Source organism: Talpa occidentalis, unplaced genomic scaffold (genome assembly GCF_014898055.3).
Source record: "Talpa occidentalis isolate TD23 unplaced genomic scaffold, MPIMG_talOcc4v2.1 talOcc4.11, whole genome shotgun sequence".
NCBI classification, from domain to species: Eukaryota; Metazoa; Chordata; class Mammalia; order Eulipotyphla; family Talpidae; genus Talpa; species Talpa occidentalis.
In genome coordinates, this window is record NW_023601104.1 from 71,688,624 (window position 1) to 71,709,584 (window position 20,961).

Consider the following 20,961-nt stretch of genomic DNA (forward strand, 5'->3'; position numbering starts at 1 on the left):
CTGGACTCAGCTCTTTCCCACCTTATTTTTTTCCTAAGTGAGCACACCCAGGCCCATGTCTACATGGGAGAATGTTTCCTGATTTAGGCCTCTCTCCAGGGTTTTCTCTCTAAGTTCTAGCTAGTTTCATGTAGTTGAAGGCATTCAGTAAATATTTATCATATGGACACTTGAACAAGTGAATGTTTGAAGGGTTGATTTGGATGACAGGGAACGATTAGCTTTCATCTGAAACTTTCTGCTTCTTCACATTTCTCTCTGTATATGTGTTTCCACCCATGTCATTTAATCCCTTGCTAAGTTTTTGTCATTTTGTTCATCAAGAATTTCATATTGAGGGCCTCCCCGGTGGCACAGCAGTTGAGCGCTGGGCTGCGAGGCTGCCCACAGCTTCTGCAGCACCAGTTCAATCCCCCGGCCACCGGTGAGGGTCCCACATGGCTCACAGACCTCTCCTACCGTCCACTGCTCCCCTCAGCACTGTGTTTTGTCAGTCTGCCTGTTCTGCTCCCTGCTCTGGCTCTGGTGAATTCTCTCACCCTCCCGCGCTTCTGACTGTACCCAGTGCTTGTATAAATAGATAAATAAATCTTTAAAAAAAAAAAAGACTGCCCATATAAAATTAAAAAAAAAAAAAAAAAAAAGAATTTCATAGTGAATTGTGTTTAAATATTTTCCCTCGGTGCTGTTGATTATCTGAGAGGCCTTCACTGAGAACAGCACAGAAGGCCTGTTGTTCTGCCTAGTGTGTTTTCTGCTGCACTAGGTTTTCCCTTTTTCACAAATAACTTAAAAATCAAAGACTTATGTTATGGGTGTGTAGTTATTACATTTGGGGGACCAGTTATTTCTTGGTTCTAGTGAATTGTTTGTTGTAGAAAGAGTGTCACAGGCAAAATATCTTTCTATGAATCTTTCCTTAGTACTATTGGAATATTTTTTTTTTTTTTTTTTTTTTTTTTATAGAGGCATGCTTTATTTATTTGTTTGCTGGTTTGTTTGTTTGTTTGTTTATACATGCACTGGGTACAGTCAGAAGCTTGGGAGGGTGAGAGAATTCACCAGAGCCAGAGCGGGGAGCAGAGCAGGCAGAAGGACCGAAGTACACTGCTGAGGGGAGCAGCGGGCGGCAGGAGAGGTCTGCGCGCCATGTGGGACCCTCCTCCGGTGGCCGGGGAGCAGCCGGGGATCGAACCGGCGCCACAGAGGCCGCGGGCAGCTTCGCAACCCAGCGCTCAACCGCTGCGCCACCGGGGAGGCCCACTATTGGAATATTTTTTCCTGTTTTTATGGCTGACTTCTAAACTCATATTTTTAAATTATTTATTTATTTATTTAAAGGAAAAAAATTTAAGAGATATTTATTTATGATGTAGAAGAACTGGAGTGTAGGCCAGAGATGTGGGAGGTAAGAGGATTCACCAGAGACAGAGTGGGGAGCAGAACACGCAGAACTGCTGAAATACACTGCTGAGGGGAGCAGCGGGTGAGACAGGCAAGGTCTGCTGTGCCATGTGGGTCAGCATTCTGGCCGGGGATGGAACTCAGACCTTATTGGTGATAGGATGATAGTGCTAAGATGTAAACCCTAGGCCACAGGAAGGCCCAAAAATTTTTAAATTTTTAATTGAAGTAACATTACATTATAATATTATATAACTTTATGTTCACCACCCTTTCACCCAATTTGCCCACTCCCTTTCCCGCTTCCTTTCTTGTAATCACTAATTTGCCTTTTAGTCTAATGACATTTTTGTTTTCTTTAGTTCATTCGTTTGCTAAACTCATACTTGAATTTTATTGACTGCAAGTGTTTTTATTATATAAACACTGTTCTGCAGCTTGTCTCCTATGTTCTTACCAATAAACCAATGATGGGTTATTTTAATCTTGCACTTTAGCACCAGATCTACATTTTTCTTTTCTTTTTTTTTTTTTAGAATATAGTTTCTTTCTTTTTTTTTTTTTTTAAGATTTATTTATATAAGAACTGGGGTACAAGCCAGATGTGTGGGAGGGTGAGAGGATTCACCAGAGACAGAGCAGGGAACAGAACAGGCAGAGTGACTGAAATACACTGCTGAGGGGAGCAGCGGGCAAAACAGGAGAGGTTTGCTGTGCCATGTGGGACCCACACCGGCCGGCCAGGATCAAATTGGCGCTGCAGACAGCTTCACAGTGCGTTGTTCAACTGCCTGCGCCACCAGGGGAGGCCCCAGACTCAACATTTTCCTATGATGCAAGACAAACATGTTATGTTGTACTCACATCTCTGCAGCCACAGACTCCTTGATTTTTCCATCATGGTGACTGACACCAATCTCTTCAACACACTCAAGTCAGAAAACTGAGTTCATCTCTTTAGAATGTCTCTCCCTCACTCTTCACATCCCACTACCAACTGTTGTGCTGTTGATTCTTCCTCTTTTGGCTCTTGAAATCTTTTGATTTCTGCTGTTCCCACCTCCTGGAGTCACTGCAGTCACCTGCTTACTGTTCTGAGGCTTCTGATCTAGATGCTTTCATTCAGTCCTCTTAACTACAGTGGCTGCCCTCACTGAAATGTACATCTGATGACAATCCATCCATACAACTATACCCCCTCCCCATCCTCTACAGAGGAGTGACAGTACTACTTACATTCAGGGTCTGCAATAGTTTAAATGGTTTATGTTTATATCACTTGTTGTTTCAAGTTGTTCCAATATTTATATTGTCCCTACAAGGTGGGAACTGTTTCCTAGTCACAGTAACTAGATGACCAAATATCTTGAAGTTTCTCAACGCCATAGTCAGGAAGGGACTGAGTTTGGCATATGGAGCCAGGTCTCCAAAGCCCATTTACTTTCCCCATTGTTTCTCTAATTCTTATCATTGCTTAAAGGAGCTCATAACCTGGCCCAGGTATATATACACCTAAAAGTTGGAATTTAAAAAAGCAACAGACTGGTAACTTGCCAAACTACTGAATATTTAGAGAAAGCTGAGACTTTTCATTATAAGAGATACAAAGGAGCCTACTTTTTATCCCCTTAATACAAAATTCTTTAATATTTAGAATTTAATAACTAATATTTGCTTCCCACCAGTAGCTACTCAAAGTATTTTATATGTAGTACTCATTTTGCTTCACAAAAGACACAGACAAAACAGTTAAATTAATAAAATTCAACTGGACTGAATACCTAGAAAAGCTTCCTGAAGTAGAATGAAATATGAATGAGTACACCAATACCCAAGTATGGTATAAAACAGGAATTGGTGAACTATGGCCCACATCATAAAGGGTTAAAAAAGGAGAAGAAAAAGAATGTGACAGAGTGTGTGGCCCAAAAACATAAAATATATACTGTTGGCCCTTTACAAGAAACTGCAGTCTCCTGGTATAAAAAAATATTGTCCCTAACTTATTCTGGAATGATACCCAGTTTGGATGATGTAATTTACCTCCTTTAAGGAAGAAATTAGCATTCCTGACAAAATACTTAAGTGATTTTCTTGATAAACTATATTTCGAAGTAAGATTTGTTCTGGGAAACCAGTCTTCCACCTACCCACTTGACTGTCAGTCAAGAATCTACTGTTCTTCAGCTAAACATTCTTTTTGCATCCAGTCTATCAAAGATTATATAACCATTTCCCCCTATATAATGCCTAGACTGAGAGTGAATCTTTGAATTGGCACCTAAGAAGTCTTTCTGCATTAGGATTACAATGAAACTTTGACATCTGTTCATAAACATAACTATTAAGCCTTCAAAAAAAAAAAAAAGAAGAAGAAGAAGGTAGCTGGGGCCTCCTTGGTGTGAAAAGGTTAAGTCTCAGCACTATGAAGCTATCCTGAGTTCGATCCTGCCAGGGAGGTGACCCACTTGGCACAGCAGACCCCTCCTTACTTGCCCGCTCTCCCCTCAGCAGTGTATTTCAGTTAGTCTGCCTGTTCTGTTCCCCACTCTGTCTCCGGCGAATCCTCTAACCACCCTACACCTCTGGCCTGCACCTCAGCTCTTGTATGCATAAATAAATAAATCTTAAAAAAATAAAATTAAAAAAACATGTAGCTGTTTGGAATTTTAGAAAAAATGCCTCCAGAAATATCCATACAGAAAAGTTACCTATAAAGGAACAGTAACAGCAAAAACACTTCAGACTTCTGTTACAGCACTGAAGAGGACTGTCAAGACTTCAGACCCAACCTGCTAGATCCTTCAAGCATAAAGACAGCAGAAAATTGTTTCCAGATACCCATAGATTAAGAAAAAAAGCACACATACCTTTTCTGGAAAAGTAACATCGCTGCATTTCAGCTGCCTGAGAGATGAAGGGAGATAAATTGTAGAACAAAGAAGTTGTAGTTTCTAAAAAAAGACTGACAGTTAGCAATGAAATCATTTAATCTAAGAGTTAAGTCTAAATAACTAATTGTACATAATGAACATTTATGAAAGTCTGAAAAATAGTGCCCTTGTGTTTAAAACCATCTCCTTTCTGAGTATGATCTAAAAGTCTCAGGATATTAAATTCTGAGTGTCAAATCTCATTGATATACTTATGTGCATATGTCCCACAAAGAAACCAAATTCCCCACAGAAGGACTTTCCTGACTACTGAGGCTCAATCTAGCCCCAGCAAAATTGTGAGTTCTCTGTATAAGGACAATTGAAGCTAAGAGGAAGGGCATGAGCCTGAGGGGAGCAGCAGTGTGACACAGTGGGAATACAGCTACTAAAACCAACTTCTTTCTCTGCGGCTCTTCTGTTAAAAGGAGCCCAGCACAGTTCTCTTTGGTGTGAGGAACCTACCACTTCTCCCTCTGTAATATTTTCTGTATTTGGAGAGAAGCCACATTTATTGTGGCATATCACCCTGAGAGACGATTTTTAATCTTGAAAAGGACAAATGTTAACCATTGGATCATAGAAAAATACTTGTAAGTAAAATTTTACAGGTAAATGGTAACAATGAAAAGCTATAAATATGCTCATGATTAAAGGAAAGCAGAGCGCATAGCAGGATCTAGCAGAGTGGTTCACAGGACTTGGCATTCTGTCCCGAGGGCAGCAGACGGCCCTTCGCCTCAGGTAGGTGTCTGTCCCCTGAGAGATAGACCCTGGCTGGTTTCTCTTCTCTGTGAGGTCTAGCATGAGAGCTCTCCACTGCCCTTCATTTCCAAGATCCATGCACATGTCCACTACTTTTCTTGTGACTTTTTTTTTTTAAAGATTTATTTATTTATGCATACAAGAACTGGGTGTAAGCCAGAGTTGTGGGGGGCGAGAGGATTTACCAGAGACGGTGGGGAGCAGAACAGGCACATCAACTGAAATACACTGCTGAGGGGAGCAGTGGGCGAGGCAGGAGAGGGCAGCTGCCCCATGTGGGTTGCTCCCTGGCTGGCCGTGGATCGAACTTGTGCTGCAGTGGCTAGTAATAGCTTGATAGCGCTGTCTTTAACCCCTGCGCCACCAGGGAGGCCCTCTTGTGACATTTTAAGTGAATTCTGGGTGGGCTTTGTTTCGAGCGAGCTGTGTTCACATCTCCATCTTGCCCTGACAGTCTCCTTATTCTACTGCAAAAGTTTTCTGCAACAAGCATCGCATGCTTGAACATTCCTTTGATCAAAACTAAAATTTTAGAAGCTTTTCCGTACACTTTGTCTCTTCCTAAGCATCTGATTTGCATGTATTCATTATTCTAGGTTGGCGACAGAGATGATTCCAATCTTTATATAAATGTGAAGCTGAAGGCTGCTGAAGAGGTAACACCTAGGCCATTGGTGCTATTACCCTCCTCCCCAACCACCCCAACCCCACCTGCACCCTTTGCCCTTTGTTCCCCTCTCCAGTAAATCTCACTGCCCACAGCAGACTTTGGTTGATCTATTTTGCAAGTCAGAAGTGGGTGACTTAGAGCTGCAGGCGCTGGTTTGCCCTTGAATATTCTCTAATCAGTGATTTGCTTGGTCCCCAAGAAGAGGAATAGTGGACAAAAAACTGCTCGCATACAGGGATGACAATTAGCAAGTCAATGATGAATGGGTCAAAACGAGAGACTAAGTCTTCAGAACATATAAGGGTGAAATGATGAGTAACAAACGCCACTTGGTTTGTTTTCGTCATATCTGTAAAAGAAATGGGCCCATGCCTTAAGTTCTCCTGCCATATGCCTGCTTTAAATGTTCTTTTCTGCAGATTGGGATCAAAGCCACTCACATAAAGTTACCAAGAACGGCCACAGAGTCTGAGGTGAGCTGTTATGAATTGATTGCTTAGAGGACAGCTGATGTGGTTTTCCGTTTGGTAGAACTTTAGGGCTGATAGATTTAGAGCATTTGCTCAGAGTATGATTACAGTATCATTTCCAGTCACCTGTGATGTTCACTAAAAATGGATCCTTGGCCTGTTGTTCCTTCCCTCTTAAATACCAGTTGTGTATTCCTTTTGTGTGACATTTAAGAATAGGCAGAACAAATCATTGGTGATTTAAGTCAGAACTTTGGTTGCCTGTAGGTTGGGGAATTAGTTGTGAAAGGGCAGGAGGGGAAAAAACTTTCCAAAGTGATGGAATGTTTTACATCCACACCATCTGATAGAGTAGCCACTAGTCCCACAACTAAAATGAAATAAGATTAAAAATTCAGTTCCTACTAGACACATTCAAATTTCAGTAGCTGCTCTTATATTATAAGGTGCAAATGATAGAACATTTTTGTCATCACAGAAATCTTGATTTGGGTGAAGTTAATGTGGGCATTACTGTTGCAGTAATGAGTCACCGAAGTTCTTGGCCCTTTCATTTAATGGATTTCTTACCAGACACCTGAAGATCACATTCTGTGTTAAAGTAAAACCTCTCTCAGTATCCAAAGGGAAATACATTCTGATAGGACCACAGTTAAACTCTTAGGGGAACATGGGTCAATCTGACTTGACTTAAAAAGAGTTTCTCTGCCTTTTTGATTTCTATGTCTTATACAAATTGTGCGTGGTATGACTTTTAGGTGCTAAAGTATATTACATCTTTGAATGAAGACCTTTCTGTACATGGGTTCATAGTGCAGCTCCCTTTAGATTCAGATAATCCCATTGATACGGAAGCAGTGATCAATGCCATCGCCCCTGAAAAGGATGTGGATGGGTGAGTGTGGCTTGGCCTTCTGTATCTCATTGCATGATTCCTATTTGGGGAACACATCATATATTTGCTTGTAAAATGTAAGGGCACCTAATTACCTTTATCTCCCTCTTCATTACTTTCATTATTTTAGGTTGACTAGCATCAGTGCCGGAAAACTTGCTAGAGGTGACCTAAATGACTGTTTTGTCCCTTGTACTCCTAAAGGATGCTTGGAACTCATCAAAGAGACAGGTACAAGCTAAACAAAGCACCATTTCTTGGAGTCTGGTCTTGACATGTGGAGGTACTGAGAAGGTACACAGTGGACCCAGAATAAATGGACTTGATCAATGCAGGACCCATTGTGTCTCTGAAGGACTTTACTTCAATTCTCAATTGTCTCAACAGCCCCATGAAGTAGGAACTGTTATTGTTCAGCAGCCTAGAAAACAGGCTCTGAGAGATTGAGTAACTTGTCTAAGAAGGAGCAGAGCCTAGATTTGAACTCAGGGTTAATTGAGCTCAAAGCAACTTTTGTGTGAAAAATAACCTATTTGGTTAAAAGAATTCAGATCGTATGTCAGGGAACAGAGTGACGAGCCCCACCTCTGAAGTGGGCCCCCGTTCTCCATGGTAGTTCTAGGGCTAGACAGATGGCGGAAACGAGTCTCTTGAACAGTTGGCCATATCGCCCCTTTACCTAGTTAGCATCTTGGTGTTTTAATTTCAGCATGAATACTTTTAGCAAAGGAAGTGTGTCCTATTTAAAGGAAGTAGACCAGAAGTTTCACATGGAAAGTGTTAGCCAGCATATAAGAAAATTTTCTGTGGTTGGCAAGAAAAGGTCAAGCTTTAAGCCTTCGATCACTGTTTAGTCCTAGAGCTAAATTCATATTCTAGGGCATGTTTAGTCAACAGTGTGTTAAAACTCATAGTAAATTTATGAACACTTCAAACTCTGAGGACTTAACTTGGAGATGTTCCCGATGTTAGCATTATATAGAAGCTTCGTCTTTTTTGCATAAAATTAATGTTATGCAAGAAGCACAAACTACTTTAAGTAAGAGTCCACTTAGCTGTGGCTGGGTAGAGGTGCATGTGGAGTCCTCAGGTCCTCAGTCTCTGCCTTCCTCCCCTCTCAGGCTCTGCATCATGGCCCGCAGCTCCAGTCTTGTTCCATCCTTGTGCCTTATAGTCATGGAATAGGATTTTATTGGCCAGGTGGTGAATGGTCAATTGTCCTCTTCTGGGTACTCACTGAAACCATCTCTATTGAGTATGTCAGACCTGAAGTGGATGCTGAGCGGGCAGAAAGAAGGCTTCTTGCTACAGTTTTTATCACTTCCCTACAAACAACCCTACGTCTCAGATCCTAAGCCAAAAGAGAAATTTGAATGAGGAACTGCATAAATAAACTTACCAAAGTTAGAGTTACTGATACTAATCTAATTTCTGTTTCTTCCCTCAACATCTTCTACTCTCTTATTTGTTATAACTGTTTTTCCCGTGTAATTTAATCTTAAGTCTTCTTCCATATGGCTGTTTATGTCAGGGGTTCTTTTTGCTTTGAGAGTTGGTTTTCTTCCCACTCCCCCATGACTCAATGATTGGATCTTGGCTTATGCTGCTTCCCAAACCCACAGCAAGAAGGACACATGTCCACATTCTAATTTGTAGCTGAAACCCTGGGGTTGCAGAATTATTGCCAAAGGAAGAATGCTTTTAGGAAGATGTCTCTTGATGCTAAGAACCTGTTCTAGTGCAGTTGTTCGGAAAGTTCCCATTTAGGTGGCATGTGAAGGAGGGCAGTTTCCCCCAATTCTCTGGTCATGCTGGCTTTTTTCCTCAGGGGTGCAGATTGCTGGAAGGCATGCTGTGGTGGTCGGGCGCAGTAAAATAGTCGGGGCCCCAATGCATGACTTGCTTCTGTGGAACAATGCCACAGTGACCACCTGCCACTCCAAGACTGCCAATCTCGGCGAGGAGGTAAGGGGCCCAGAGTACAGGGGCTGTTCTCTGTGTGTGCAATCACACGCTCTCACAGGGGTGTAGCTAACACGTAAGTGCCAGAAACTCCCATGTGCTTTGCCTCGTTATCTCATTTAATCACTACAACAGTGCTTTGAATCTTGTCTCATTTTACAAGATAAAGGAAGAAATTCGAATTCAAGACTTGCTCACCTTTGTACAGGTTCTGTTTTGACCATATTCTTTATGTACCAGCCCACCTCATGGTAGATAGAGATTAACAGAATAGGAACCAGGATTGACCCCTGGCAGGCAGATCCCAAAGGCTTACTAGGCTGACATCTGTTGCGATGTTTTCTTGACCGTGGAATCAGATTCCTGAGACCAAGAATTCTCAGTGTACACATCACTGTTGAGTGTGGTACTAAGTGTAGAGAGAGGTCTAGCACTTTCTCTTTTAATCTACACCAAGTAGTGTTCTGCTCTGCTACTACTTGGTGATTCCCGATTCCACGGGAGAGAGAGCAGTGATATAGCAATGTCGCCTTAGGCCTGTGGCTCGAAGCCCCTGCTCTTCCCAGTCCTGCAGGTTCTAGTCCATTTCCCCATCCAGTAAAATGTCTAGTACCAGGGGACTTTTCCTGTCCTCTGTGCAGGATCAAACACAGCTGTCAGGCATTTGAGGCCTAACCCCTGTCAAGTGGTTGATGTCTCTGCCCCCAGTGTCACCTTTGAGTATTGCCCTATCACCTACATGGGCTGCTTGTTAATACTCTTGCTACTGCCAGCTGACTCCCACTAAGGTCCATCTGCGTGCCCTTACCATGTCCGCCTCAACCTGGACCCCTGTGCCTCTTCCTCCCCCATTACTTAGCCCCACATTACATGTAGCCCCTCTCTCTCACACATGCACTTTATGAGCGCCTGTCTTACCCTTACCCTTACCAATGAAGAATTTCCTGCTAAACTCAAGGATATCCTTTCCACTGTAGATTTTCTTGTATGTTCCAATGTTTAATTTCTTCTCCTAGGTAAATAAAGGTGACATCCTAGTGGTTGCAACAGGTCAGCCAGAAATGGTGAAAGGGGAATGGATCAAACCTGGGGCAATAGTCATCGACTGTGGAATCAATTACGTCCCAGGTGAGTGTTGCTGGAGGAGGAAGGCAGCTTTCTGGGGCAGGCTCAACAGAGGCAGCCTAAGTGAGAACCCCTTGTCCCATTGGGGACTTGAAGCGCTATGTTTTGGAGCTGTGGACTTGCCCGAAGGTGCATGCCGGGAGTGGATGGCTTGGTTGCCTGCCTTTTGAAGGCAGATTAGTGTGACAGCAGAGTCTGTGACTTGAGCCACTGTACTGTGTGACTCCTGAGATGATGGGGTTCAAGGAGAGCAGCCACGGGGGTAGGGGGGTGTTTCACTTTATCTTCTTGTAAAGATCACTCTGTTTTAACAAAGTATGAGTAGATTTAAAACAGTGTAATCTTTGCCAAGTGTGAGATTCCAGGTGAGGGGCTTGTTCTACCAAGAGTCCTCTAGGAGGGCTTTGCAAAGAAGCTGTATGAGCTGGGATTTTTCTAGGCAGAGAGACAAAGCCCAAAAGCGTGCTTGGCATCTTCACACCTAAGTGCCTTCTCATCCCCCTTATTTTGGTTAATGGTATCACCATTCTTCCTTTCCATGGATCTGAACACTTTTAGTTTCTCTCACAATCATCCCCTATATTGGATGTGTTTTTAAATCGTCAGGGTTTTTTCCTGTCATCTCTGCCCCCAGTGTCACCTTTGAGTATTGCCCTATCACCTACATGGGCTGCTTTGAACATGTTTCTGGTCTTCCTGCTGCCAGCTAACTCCCACTCAGGTCCATCTGCGTGCCCTCAGTGTACACATCACCGTTGAGTGTGGAACTAAGTGTAGAGAGAGGTCTAGCACTTTCTCTTTTAATCTACACCAAGTAGTGCTCTGCTCTGCTACTACTTGGTGATTCCTGATTCCATGGGGGAGAGAGCAGTGATGTAGCAATGTCGCTTAGGCCTGTGGCTCGAAGTCCCTGCTCTTCCCAGTCCTGCAGGTTCTAGTCCATCTCCCCATCCAGTAAAATGTCTAGTACCAGGGGACTTTTCCTGTCCTCTGTGCCGATCAAACACAGCATGTGCAGGTCCACTTCAACCTGGACCCCTGTGCCTCTTCCTCCCGTGTTACTCTGCCCCATGTTTCTTGCAGCCCACTCTGTGGCCTCTCTCACAAGCACTTTGTGAGTACCTGTCTTACACTGTTGTGCGTGGACCACAGCTCTGTCCTGCACGTGCCTTGTGGCCTTGGCAGCCTCCATACCTGCGTCTCTAGTGGGCAGTCTGTTATTTCATTATGAAGTTTCAAGTATAAACTTTAAAAGAACATATATTGAGGCCTCCCTGGTGGCACAAGGGGTTAAGACGCAGCACTGTGAGGCTATCAACAGCCACTGCAGTAAGAGTTTGATCCCCGGCCAGGGAGGTAACCCACATGGTGCAGCAGACCTCTCCTGACTCGCCCACTGCTCCCTTCAGCAGTATATTTCAGTAGATTTGCCTGTTCACCTCCCCACTCTGTCTCTGATGACTCTTGCCCCCACACACACAGCTCTGGCCTGTACCCCAGTTCTTGTATGCATAAATAAATAAATCTTTTTAAAAAAATCTGGGTGGATTAAAAAAGGAAAGGACATATAGTGAACATTTGTACACTTACCTTAGAGATTCAAGAGAGGAATATTCTTTCAAATGACTGTTTCTGTACATCAAGCACCACCCCAGGACAGCAGTACTCAAATGCAGTCTTCACTTTCAACACCTCCTCTGTCCAAATGCCCATTCTTCCTTCCAAGCAGTGTCTCATTTTCCCTTACCAAGGGGTGCTCTCTCCTTCTTTGGAAAACCCCTCCCTCCCATGGCACTTGGTGTTGCCTTTGCTGTGTGTCTCCTGCTGGGTGTCCAGGATCTACTCTGTCATCTAGCCAGGGCCTCAGCATGTCCCTCGTGCTATGTCCAGCCTCGTATGTCCAGACTGGTTACACTCATATCTTTTGAATTATAGAAGGGAGTTATAGCAAGAATAATCTTTTTTTCCCCTTCCCCTCTCAAGTTTGAAATATAGACACTAAGCTGCCAGGAACATTAGTCACTGTCAAGCCTTCACCATTTTTAACCTCCCTCCCACTCTCCCTACCATGCTTTTAAGACAGTAGCTCATAATTGATCACTCATTTTCATGTAGTGTAATTATCTAATGGGTGATAAAGAAATTGCTCTCCTACAACTCCTCACTTTGAGTACTTGTGATATGACATTCAAGCTCATTCTGTTTAAAATCTTGCATCTTCTATATCATATTTGTGCTTTTGACATTTTCTGGACTAGATTTGAGAGACAGATGAAGAAAAACCTGGGTGGGGATCTTGAGTCTTGCAGATGGGTGTGAAATGTTGACTTCAACATGAAACTTCTTGCCCTGTTCACATCTATGCCTCATGTAGATGGTAAAATATGAATAAGAGCAAAGCTGTAGCTTCCTTCTTAGTCAACCATATTTTTACTGATCCTTAGCATATGGGTGGATAAGTATCAGTACGCTTTTTATATTGTCCTCCAAGAATGACAGAGTCACTGAGGTACAGCCCAGTGGGCGGGCTGAAGGACCTAGACTGTTCTTGACAAGTATTCATTTTGAAGCACCATGTTCTCTAACTGGGCAACCTCTTGGTTCATATTTTGATTTAAATCATTTTGTATGGTCCACTCACGGATAATAATCATGAATTACTTGTCAAATCAAGAATGAATGAAGTTTTTTGTTAAGGAATATTTTTAAAGATTCAAGTACAGGACAGAAAGTAATGGTCAAAAGACAAAGTGTTCTTTGTGCTTGGCTTGCTGAACAAAATTTGAGAAGAACTAGATTAACAGTGTTGTATTTGGAAAGGCTATAAAAAGAGGAAACAGAGTCTCCACCCTATCCAATCTCAACCTATCCCGGGTAGTGACTTCTGCACTGGATTCTATTAATACAGGTCCTCAAACTATATGTGGAGAAGTCAAGGCTCTTTTGAAATTTTGTGCATATAATTCACAGTGAGTGGGAAATTCAAGGGTTAGGTTAGATAACCAAGATGTCTCTTCGTTACTAAAGCCTTACACTTAGATTGAGAAATGGTCAGAATTTCCTCTGGTCACATCATACTTTCCTTGAAATACTGAGCCCACATAGTGCAGCATTTAGTTGTGTAGGAATTGGTGTGTCTTCTATATACAGAGAAAATAAAATAACTTACTTTAATAAATAGAAATGCAGGGCTATTTTACTAACATCAGTGTTAGCCTAATGAAGCTTATTCTAAGGAACAGGTCCTTAACAGTTTTCCCTTGGCATTTTGACACTTTAGTCGGTTATGAGAGGAAATATTTTGCTATAGTTTGCTGCTTTATAACCTTCTAGAAACCTGAAATTATCCCAAAGAGTCCTGCTCACTAGCTCCTTCTAATCCATATAGAAGACATCACATGTATCTAAGATGGAAAGAGAAAAACCCTTATGTTTGAAGAGTGCTTTTTCAGTTTTAAGAATGTACACATTTCCTCTCTTGCTTGTCAGCAAGCTTGTGAACTAGGTGGTGTTAATCCTTTGCATCTTTGGACTAATGACCAGCAAGGAGCCTATGGGGGGAAGGCTAGCAGTTAGTGGAAGCACTGATCCTAGAGCAAACATCTGTTCATTCTGGCTCTTGGGCTACCCCCTTAAGACTCCTCTCTCAGTTTCGGCAAGTTGACCAAGAGAGGTGGTGAAATGGCTAAGATCCTACCAGATCCCGCCTCCAGAGCCTTCGAGCTGCAAGTTCTAGCCAGTCCCCCAGCCCCTCCCGGAAGTGCACTGAAGCTAAGTGTAGGATGTATTTTGTGTGAGTGAGCAATGATGCATCACTGGGTTTTATTCTCTTGAATAGCTGTTCTTTGCTGGTAAGATTTGTAGTTGTTCTTGTATCCTTTTAAGGGAAGTATAATTATATTCTTTGCTTTTTTGCATACATTTAAGTAGCTGCTCGTCTTTGGAACTAGATGTTGAATTGTTCCTCCAGCTCATGCATGGAGCTCACAAAATGCTGACAGTTGCTGTAGAAACCGTATCTGGCAGCTGTGACATAAGTTGGAGCTTTGTGCACCCAAAAAATTCTTTTGTAGGCCTTGCAAATTAACATTTTAAAAGGTTCTCATTATATACTGGGTAGTTGGCTTTAAGGATGAAAAACAGTTGGTATTTTTATTTGCCTCCTGACAGACTACAAAAGGATTCTCCTAGTTTTGAGAAACCACTTAAGTAGCTTATGAATTTTTGGAGGTAAAACAAATATCTCCTTAGGTAATGGAAATTACCTGTCATCCCATAGCTTTTAAGTAAAGTAAGCACTTGAGCCACATGGGACTACATACCCTAAATTCTTATTCTTTGGAATAAGCTTTTGTAATTGATCACATAATTTAGAAATGAACACCAAGATTGTGAGTCTGAGGCATTGCTTTGATTTTTACCTCTCTTACCAGATGATTCAAAACCAAATGGGAGAAAAGTTGTGGGTGACGTGGCATACAATGAGGCCAAAGAACGGGCAGCCTTCATCACTCCTGTTCCTGGTGGTGTCGGGCCCATGACGGTGGCAATGCTGATGCAGGTGCGTGCAGATCAGCGTTTCTGTGACAGTTCTAAGAAGAATCCATAGGAGTCACATTGCTGCCTTTCTCCTTAAGAAGAAATGTCCTAAAACCTACACAGATGTTAAATAAGGATGGGAATCTGTTGAAAGAAAAAAGGGGATGGAAGAACAGAGAAATAGAACCAATCATATTAATAGAAGAAAATAAGAATGGCACAATTCTAAATTACTTTGGAATGTAAGAACATTAGAAATAGGAAAGTGCAAACACACTGACTTTTTAGGTCCAAGTTGACTTACCATCTTGAATGCACACCAGCTGATACGGGAAGAGGCAGGCAGCCAAAAACATTCTAGGTGCCTGTACATTCTTACCTAGAATTGAATGAAGCATATTAATAGTGGAACATAAAACTGTGGTTGAACTGGAGTGAAGCAGGATTTGAAATTGAGGTGGAGCTTAAAATACTCACCTCTTCTAAGTTCCATTTATGTCATTTTGTTTAGAGCACAGTAGAGAGTGCAAAGCGATTTCTGGAGAAATTTAGGCCTGGAAAATGGACGATCCAGTATAACAACCTTAACCTCAAGACACCTGTTCCAAGGTAAAAATAAAATTTCTCTAGTTTGAAACTATAGCTGTCCCCTTTGGACCCCTAGCCATGGTGGGGGTGGGATTAAATTCTAAGAATTGATACTTACTTTATGTGTTTCTTTTAAGTGACATTGACATATCACGATCTTGCAAGCCTAAGTCCATTGGTAACTTGGCTCGAGAAATTGGTCTGCTGTCTGAAGAGGTAGAACTGTATGGCGAGACAAAGGCCAAGGTTTTGTTGTCAGCGCTGGAGCGCCTGAAATACCAGCCTGATGGAAAATATGTGGTGGTGACTGGGTATGGATTTTTTTCATTTGCCAATCAAATCTTAATAGTAATCCTGATTTATTACCACGGGTAATAAATATGTACACAAAATTTCCTTTAATTAGGTTTTAGTATTCTAAGATACATTTTGTCTCACTCGACCCTTCCTGCAACCCTAGAAGGTAAAAGGAGATTATAACCCTTCAGAAATGAGAAAAATTATCAAGGTTATCCTTCTAGAAGGTAGAAGAGTTGAACCTTAAAAGTTGACCTTCAGATGGAATCAACTTTCTTAACCCTCATTTCATTAATTCAGTAGAGTTATCAAGCATTCTTTTTTAGGCTTGGCTGAGTTATAGAAAAACTAGTTCTTGAGGCTAAGTTAAGAAATTAAAATTATAGCAGTGTTTCTCTACAAGTCTATTTGCTCCTCACAGTGAGAGGAGCTAAAATACAACAGTTCCTCTTAATTTAAGTTTTTGAGGAAATGGCAACTAAAAACTCTTGGAAAAGATCCTTTTCAGGTCTTTCATCTTATTATGCAGAGTAAGCATTAATCTTCAGGATCTGTTTGAGCTGACTTAGTAATTTACATGTATTTACTTTTCCTCTTTTGCTGTTATCTTGAAGAATAACTCCAACACCCCTGGGAGAAGGAAAAAGCACAACTACCATTGGACTCGTGCAAGCCATTGGTGCCCACCTTCATCAGAACGTCTTTGCGTGTGTGCGCCAGCCTTCCCAGGGCCCCACCTTTGGAATAAAAGGTATTGACAGGACTAGCCCACTGATGGCCAGAGGGCGCCTGCTTCTCTTCAGGCCTTCCTGACCCACTCAGCGCATGAATGCTGTGGGTGTTTAACTCATTTAGACACCAGGAGTGTCCTCCCCACACCCCTTAATGAAGTGCTTTTGGCAAAGACTTTCATCTGATCACTCTTTCTTTTTTTTTTTTTTTTTTTTTTTTTTTGGAACACTAAATGTAAAAGTTTTGTTTTTTTTTTTTTTTTAAGATTTATTTATTTGTTTATACAAGCACTGGGTATAGTCAGAAGCGCGGGAGGGTGAGAGAATTCACCAGAGCAGGGAGCAGAACAGGCAGATGGACGAAGTACACTGCTGAGGGGAGCAGCGGGCGGCAGGAGAGATCTGCACGCCAAGTGGGACCCTCCCTGGCATCCAGGGATTGAACCAGCGCTGCAGAGGCTGCGAGCAGCTTCGCAACCCAGCGCTCAACCGCTGCGCCACCATGGAGGCCCCTGATCACTCTTTTTGACCCTGCACAAAGGGTTGCTTTTCTGTGTCTAATAGTCAACTGTCACAGTAACGATAAAGGTAATCATAGCTACTGATCATGGTCAAACCCTATAAATGTTTCACTATGTTATAAATAAGAAAACCTACCCTTATTGAGTATATGCTTTGTGCCTGGTATTGTGTTAAGCAATTTATGCCTACTGTTTTACCTTCTTATATGGAATAAGTAGCATTATCACCATTTTACAATAGTAGCAGTTGGGACTTCAGAGGTAATTTAATCAAAGCTAATTTATTAGTGTTTGGGCTCTGTTTATTTCGAGCTCTAAAACAATACCATTAACACAGCATTTCTTCTGACTGGATGAAAACACAACACTAGTAACCATAGTTCATATTTAGTTTTTGATAGCTGCAGTACAGCAAGCATGCTCTTTTAAAATTAAAATTATTTTGGGGCCCCCCTGGTGGTACAAGGCGTTAAATCTCAGCACTATGAAGCAATCTGCAACACTGCAGCACAAGTTCAATCCCTGGCCAGGGAGCTAACTCACATGGTGCAGCAGACCTCTACTGTCTTGCCCGCTGCTCCCCTCAGCAGTGTATTTCAGTCAGTCCACCTGTTCTGTTCAACTCTGTCTCTGGTGAATCCTCTCACCCCCACTGCATACCTCTGGCCTTGTACCCCAGTTCTTGTATACATAAATTAATAAATCTTTAAAATATATTAAAATTATTTTTATTAATTATAAAAATATGTTCTTAAGTTAGATTTCTCATTTGCTTGCTGATAGAGTCTCACATATTTTGTTCTAGCAATTCCTATAAATGTTGACATCGGGTACACGTTTGCCCTTCTTCTGGTTGTTGTTTTGATATGTTTGATAAATGTGCACAGTTCTGCTTTTGAGCTTGTCTTAAAAGCCTCCTTACAACTTCAGAATGAACTTTTTCCCAGGGTCTGCTTACTGAACCTAGTATTCTTCTTTTCCTCAACATGAATTACCTCCTTTTCATTGTGTGGGTTCTGCCATACAAACAGACACAAAATCTAAACTTCAAATTGACATTTATCTCACTCATCAATCTAGATATTTTTGACTCACTTTTGGTTAATAATCCAAATGGGGCAGCAAAAAACCTAGAAGCTAACCTGTTTTCTCACATTGTACCCTACTTAGGAAGAATTGCAGTCTTTTATTTGGGGTGTATATTTTAATACTCCTTTTAAAAAAAAAATGCCAGAATAGCATTAATGAGAGTAGGAAATTGAGAGAAGAAGGTTTGCCTTTATGTAGACTGTAGGCTGGGGATCACCAGGAACCTGTATGTGTTCATGGTTTTGTCATTTAGACTCAGATTTCAATTGAGAGACTATTCAGCATGAACAAGACCAAATGTTTTAGCTTTGTAAAAGAAAATTAGAAAACACTGGATCAAATCTGTCCAACTGGCTATAAAAAGTAAATAAGCAATATGTGTAGCAGTTCCAAAAACTGATGTGCTTTTATGGGACTCGGGAATCATGGAGACAAGTGCTTAACGAGGCTTCCCTCGGCCTGTTTTCTAGGTGGCGCCGCAGGAGGTGGCTACTCACAGGTCATTCCTATGGAAGAGGTAAAGTATTTCAGGATCTGGTTGAATCAGACCCTTTATCATAGCTGTTTCTTTTCAGAGAGTGACCTTTATTGTAGATCTCATAATGTACAAATGACTTGTTTCTCAGCAGATGCAAGGGAAAGTGTCTTAATTTGCAAATTTGTAAGAATTGTTTTTTGACAAGGACTTCAAAGTCTGGCACTCAGTAGGGATAATGATAGAATGAAGAATGAAGCGTGAGACTGGAATGAACCATCACTCAGCAAATTCAGGGAGTAACTACAGAAATGGGAAAATGTTTGGGCATAGAGTCAAGCTGCTCCTGTGCAGTCTTTCTCTCCTGCTGCTTAAAGCCTGGAGTGTGTCCCCATGACCCACTGATGCTGTTGATCCCAGTGATGTGGCATTTGTCATTACTGGACATGTCACTTAGGGAAAACCACAATTTCTTTTATGTTTTCTAGAGCATACTGAATATACTACCATCAGTTTCCCATTGGCTTTAACAGGGGAATTAATTTGGCTGTTATAGAATGAATTTTAGAAACAGGTAAAAAGTTGGAAGACTAAAGTAGCTTCTGCTTTTTCGTAGTTTAATCTCCACCTCACTGGTGACATCCATGCCATCACTGCAGCTAATAACCTGGTTGCCGCGGCCATTGATGCCCGCATGTTCCATGAACTGACCCAGACAGACAAGGTAGGTTGCTGAAGCCCCAGGGCACTTTGTAAATGCTGAGGCATCTGCATTAATATTGGGTAGTGATGTTGCAGGGAGCAAGGCAGTGGGCTCCCTCTGACTTAAAAGACCTTTTCCTCCTTCCCTTTAAGGCTCTCTTTAATCGTTTGGTACCCTCAGTAAATGGAGTGCGAAAGTTCTCTGATATCCAGATTCGAAGATTGCGGGTAAGCTTTTTCCTTCTTCATTTTTGATATTGTATGAAATTGGGTGATTAATAAGGAGATAACAATCTCCTCAGGGTAGCCTATTTTTGCATCAAGTAACATGCATAATCATATCCTATGCATAGCAAAGATTGGTGGTAGAGGCTTCTTTTCCATTATATATAAATTACAAATGATTAATCCTGGAATAGAGCACTGCCCCCAGCTAAGAAGTTGACTGACACTTCCTTTATAGCTTGGACAGGAGTCCGCAAGACTCCTGTTACGTATATATTTTATTTGAATCTCTATACAAATATATAGAATTTAAACATACATGTACCTACCATAAGACCCAGAAATCCCACTCCCAGGAGAAATGCAAGTGTGTTCATACAAAAACATGAATATTTTTACCATGTCTATTAATAATCTTCATAATCTAGAAACAGCCCAAATATACTTTAGTGGATGAGTGGATAAACAAGCAGTATGTCTGCATAATAAAAGGCAATGAACTGTTGCTACACCAGCAGCTTGACTGAAACTCAAAGACGTTATGTTGAGTGAAAGGAGCATACTGTGTGCTTCCATTTCTATGACATTGTAAAAAAGACAAAGCTGTTGGATGGAAAGTGGGTTTTGGGGATGATAGATTGAGGGGAAGGGTGACAACAAAGGGATAACACAAGAGAGCTTTGAAAATTTCAAAATATATTCATATGAAAGAAATGGAATCCTTTAGATATTTATCCTTTATACTTTTTCTCTGTGTGTGTACATTCTTTCAATAAACTGGTATGTATAAACATTCGATAAATGGTGTGTGCTGTTTATTAAAAACAGTAGTAATATCTGCTTTAAGTTTTTATAATTTCGTATTTTGATGCTGCAAGGACAGTATGAAATTCCTCTTTACGTACATGATTAACTTTGTATTTCTATCACCAGATAGGTAGGTAGTTAAGTAGGTAGGTAGATGCATTTTTCCCCCTGCACTCACAATTTGATATTCCTTAGTTTATTTTGCTTTTACACACCCTCCCAAAATCCTATGCATAAGGCAAGTCAACTGTTACCATATTTTGTAAAAAAGTTATATTCAGAAGTACTGTGGAAAGAGCAGGCTGATGGAACTTTCTGTGAGATGTAGAGACGAACTTGACTAAATATATAAATGGTCCTCAAAAAGCTCTAGGACTTGAAATCAAGGGACTTGCCCAATGTCACAGTACCCCTCATCAGGTTGGAACTAGAACCCCAGTGTCCTGTTTCCTGGCTATCCAGACACACACTGTTGCACAAGTTACTTCTTTGTGCCCCACCAATGCTCAGCCACGGGTGGGTTGTCAACAGCAGATTCTCAGCCTAGCGCCCAGGGCTTTTGCTGACTTCTGTACACAATGTCATGTTCTGGGCTTAAGAGTCTATTTGATCAGCCAGTAAGCACCAGCTCTGAAAACGCATCCGAAATTTTAAAACAAAGTCCTCATCGCACAAGAAAGGAACTGTGAAAAGAGTAGGGCTTGCTGGAGCCCACTCAGATATACCAGGAGTTAGAAAAAAAGAATGTTTGCTAGGCATTTTC

General features: G+C 41.6%; 1 protein-coding gene and 1 long non-coding RNA gene across 2 annotated transcripts in view; one reads left to right on the plus strand and one right to left on the minus strand.

Annotated features, from left to right (window-relative positions):
- MTHFD1 (methylenetetrahydrofolate dehydrogenase, cyclohydrolase and formyltetrahydrofolate synthetase 1) overlaps window positions 1-20,961 on the plus strand; it is a 54,134-nt gene that overhangs the window by 12,638 nt on the left and 20,535 nt on the right. Inside the window, exons 3-15 of the mRNA XM_037503489.2 lie at window positions 5,699-5,758; window positions 6,192-6,245; window positions 7,001-7,137; window positions 7,268-7,368; window positions 8,966-9,102; window positions 10,116-10,227; window positions 14,658-14,785; window positions 15,275-15,372; window positions 15,489-15,662; window positions 16,263-16,399; window positions 18,460-18,506; window positions 19,081-19,188; window positions 19,320-19,394. Coding sequence (XP_037359386.1) covers window positions 5,699-5,758; window positions 6,192-6,245; window positions 7,001-7,137; window positions 7,268-7,368; window positions 8,966-9,102; window positions 10,116-10,227; window positions 14,658-14,785; window positions 15,275-15,372; window positions 15,489-15,662; window positions 16,263-16,399; window positions 18,460-18,506; window positions 19,081-19,188; window positions 19,320-19,394 — 1,368 coding nt within the window. The remainder of the gene's footprint in view (window positions 1-5,698; window positions 5,759-6,191; window positions 6,246-7,000; window positions 7,138-7,267; window positions 7,369-8,965; window positions 9,103-10,115; window positions 10,228-14,657; window positions 14,786-15,274; window positions 15,373-15,488; window positions 15,663-16,262; window positions 16,400-18,459; window positions 18,507-19,080; window positions 19,189-19,319; window positions 19,395-20,961) is intronic.
- LOC119239184 (uncharacterized) lies at window positions 11,638-15,820 on the minus strand. Its single transcript, XR_005123776.2, has 4 exons — window positions 15,470-15,820; window positions 15,241-15,389; window positions 15,068-15,142; window positions 11,638-14,907 (listed from the first exon to the last, which is right to left on the minus strand). It is a non-coding gene; the product is annotated as an uncharacterized LOC119239184 (long non-coding RNA).